Raw genomic sequence first — 2,405 nt, 5'->3', positions numbered from 1 at the left:
CGGATCAGCTGTGTCACTCTCTGATGCAAGGCTAAAATGTGGTCTCAACTCTATGTGGCAAAATAAAATATTAATAAAAACGGCTGGCTGGCTGTTCACCTTCATGCATTAGGACGTTTCAGCCCCCATGCAATCTGCCCAAGCTGCTCTTTCAAGGGAAGGCAAATTTCTGTGCATGTGTTCAGATTTGTTCTCTAGTGGGAACAGCAAGCACTTGCAGGGCTCTAAAGATCATTCTCAGTGCAAGAAGTACACCTGCATTATCAGTTCTTCTTAACATCCTCAGCACTTTTGTGCCTGGTCAGCACCACACTTGAGAAGCAACAAGAAATGCTCAGTGTTCTCGCTGATCTTCAGGACAGCCTGAGGACAGAACTCCTCAGGGACTCATCCCCCATGCACTCTGATCTTCAGGACAGCCTGAAGTCAGAACTCCCCAGGGACTCATCCCCCATGCACTCTGTTCTGTGCCATCAGTTTGGAACAGGGAGATTGAACACTTCTTAAGCTTTTATTTCAAAGCAATTTTACAGTAGCAGAGAAGTTGTGTAGTACAGAGAGTAAGTACTCTTTTGTACCTATCAGAAGCTTGCCTTAGCCTTAACATCTCATGTGACTTGAGAACTACTGTCCAAAGCAGGAAACCAACATTGACAACTATCTCCCTCTCACCCTCTCTCTTTCATTTTTAAGAACAGGATCTTTGAGGCCCCACCACCCTGCCTCATCCTCCTGCAGACTTGCACAACAGCACACCCCAACACAGTGGCCAGTTTCCTGCTGAATCTGTCTCTTTTCTGATTGATGTTCTCTCACTGCAGTGAGGCACCAGCTCTCCTGGTCTCTTCTGATCTGTGAGTACTATTCCCTTGCTAACTCTCATGACCTTTGTCCCCCACCCCATTTGTCTTATTTATTTATTTTTTTTCAGGTAGGGTCTCTGCAGCCCAGGTTGGTCTTGAACCCATGAGCCTCCTGCCTTAGTCTCCCAAAAACTTCCCACTTTTAAGAAGAGATATTCAGGTATTTTATACCAGATATTTTATACTTTAGGTACTCTTGACAAACTGTCATCATCAAATATAGCCTGCATTTTAAAAATTATCATAGACAGGATACTGCATCCTTCTCGTGCCCATCATAGCAAGAGGTGGGAGGTGCAAGTGATACAAGGGCCTTATTACGACTGATGCTGCCCTTGGTTGAGGAAGTATCCAGCCCCCTCCCCGCCCCCCACCCCGCCTCTGCCTTGCCAGAGTTAATGTTTTCCCTTTGTAGTTAGTAAATACCTTGCAAGGAGATTGGAAGGTACTTGGAAACCATTCACTGTGCTGTCTCACCACTGCTTTGTCTAGTAATTTTAGCAGTCCTCGCCTGCCCTAATTATGGCTGCCAGTGCTGTGTCCTGATGACTCTTCTATTTCCTGCACTCCCTCTACACTTGGCAAATAGAACTTTGTTGTAGCTAAGGGCTGACTCTCCCTGTATTTACTTGTTCAATTATTGATCTCACCTTGGACACACAGGGAATTCATCCTGTCAGGCCTGCTACAGTTTGGGTCTTGAGTTCCCCCTGAGAGGGAAAAGGCTCAATCCTTAGTGTGGCACCATTGGAAGGTGGTGGTACTCTTAGGAGCTGGGGTCATTACAGGGCATATGTCACTGTGGCTTGTGGAACCTGGTCTCTCGCTTCCCTGCCCAGCTAAGAGGCTTAGCTCTGCCAAATGCTCTTGCTAGGACGGGTCCCCACAAGCCCGAAGCCCAGTCAGAGCCAACATAAACCATCTCTCCTATAAACTGATTATCTTAGGAGTCTTCTATGGTGGTGGAAGAATGACCGGCCCAGACCTATAACCCAATGCTATTTCTGCTTCATTTCATTTTTCTGTTTAAATTGCGGTAGCATGGACTTGTGGGAATTTCTTCAAGTTGGATCCAGCATCCTTGCAGTAGCCCCCATGCTCCTCAGAGTTCTCCTTACTTTGTATCACAACAAGATATCTCCAGCCCGCTTTATATTTCTCCTACCTCAGCCTGAAACCAACCACTTCAGCAGGAGCCTAGATTCCACCTGTCAGGGGATGCTGTCTAGAAACTACAATCTAGGTCCAGACACACTTAAGAATCTACAGGTAGCAGAGACACTATGCTCGCACCAGCAAACCAAGCAAGGTATTCTTAGACCAGAGAGGGAATTCCACAATTTCTAAGGATACTTAAAAATATGTTCTAAGATATTTCGTACTGAACCTTTTAGCTTTCTATGTCTTACCTTTAAGATTTAGATACAAAACCTAACAGCAGAACATGTGCCTAACTCCTGCACGTGTGTCTCTCTATGGACAGACCCGTCTAGTGACATCTCCACTACATACTAGTTACATGTGCCTAACTCCTGCATGTGT

At 45.8% G+C, this 2,405-nt stretch overlaps 1 protein-coding gene across 1 annotated transcript in view; it reads right to left on the bottom strand.

The window, feature by feature from the left end:
- Map3k5 (mitogen-activated protein kinase kinase kinase 5) overlaps positions 1–2,405 on the bottom strand; it is a 199,500-nt gene that overhangs the window by 10,308 nt on the left and 186,787 nt on the right. Inside the window, exon 26 of the mRNA XM_031380745.1 lies at positions 1–50. This exon is cut by the window's left edge and continues 194 nt beyond it. Coding sequence (XP_031236605.1) covers positions 1–50 — 50 coding nt within the window. The remainder of the gene's footprint in view (positions 51–2,405) is intronic.

This window comes from Mastomys coucha, unplaced genomic scaffold, assembly GCF_008632895.1.
Source record: "Mastomys coucha isolate ucsf_1 unplaced genomic scaffold, UCSF_Mcou_1 pScaffold2, whole genome shotgun sequence".
NCBI lineage: Eukaryota > Metazoa > Chordata > Mammalia > Rodentia > Muridae > Mastomys > Mastomys coucha.
This window is presented reverse-complemented; position numbering and strand designations above follow the sequence as displayed.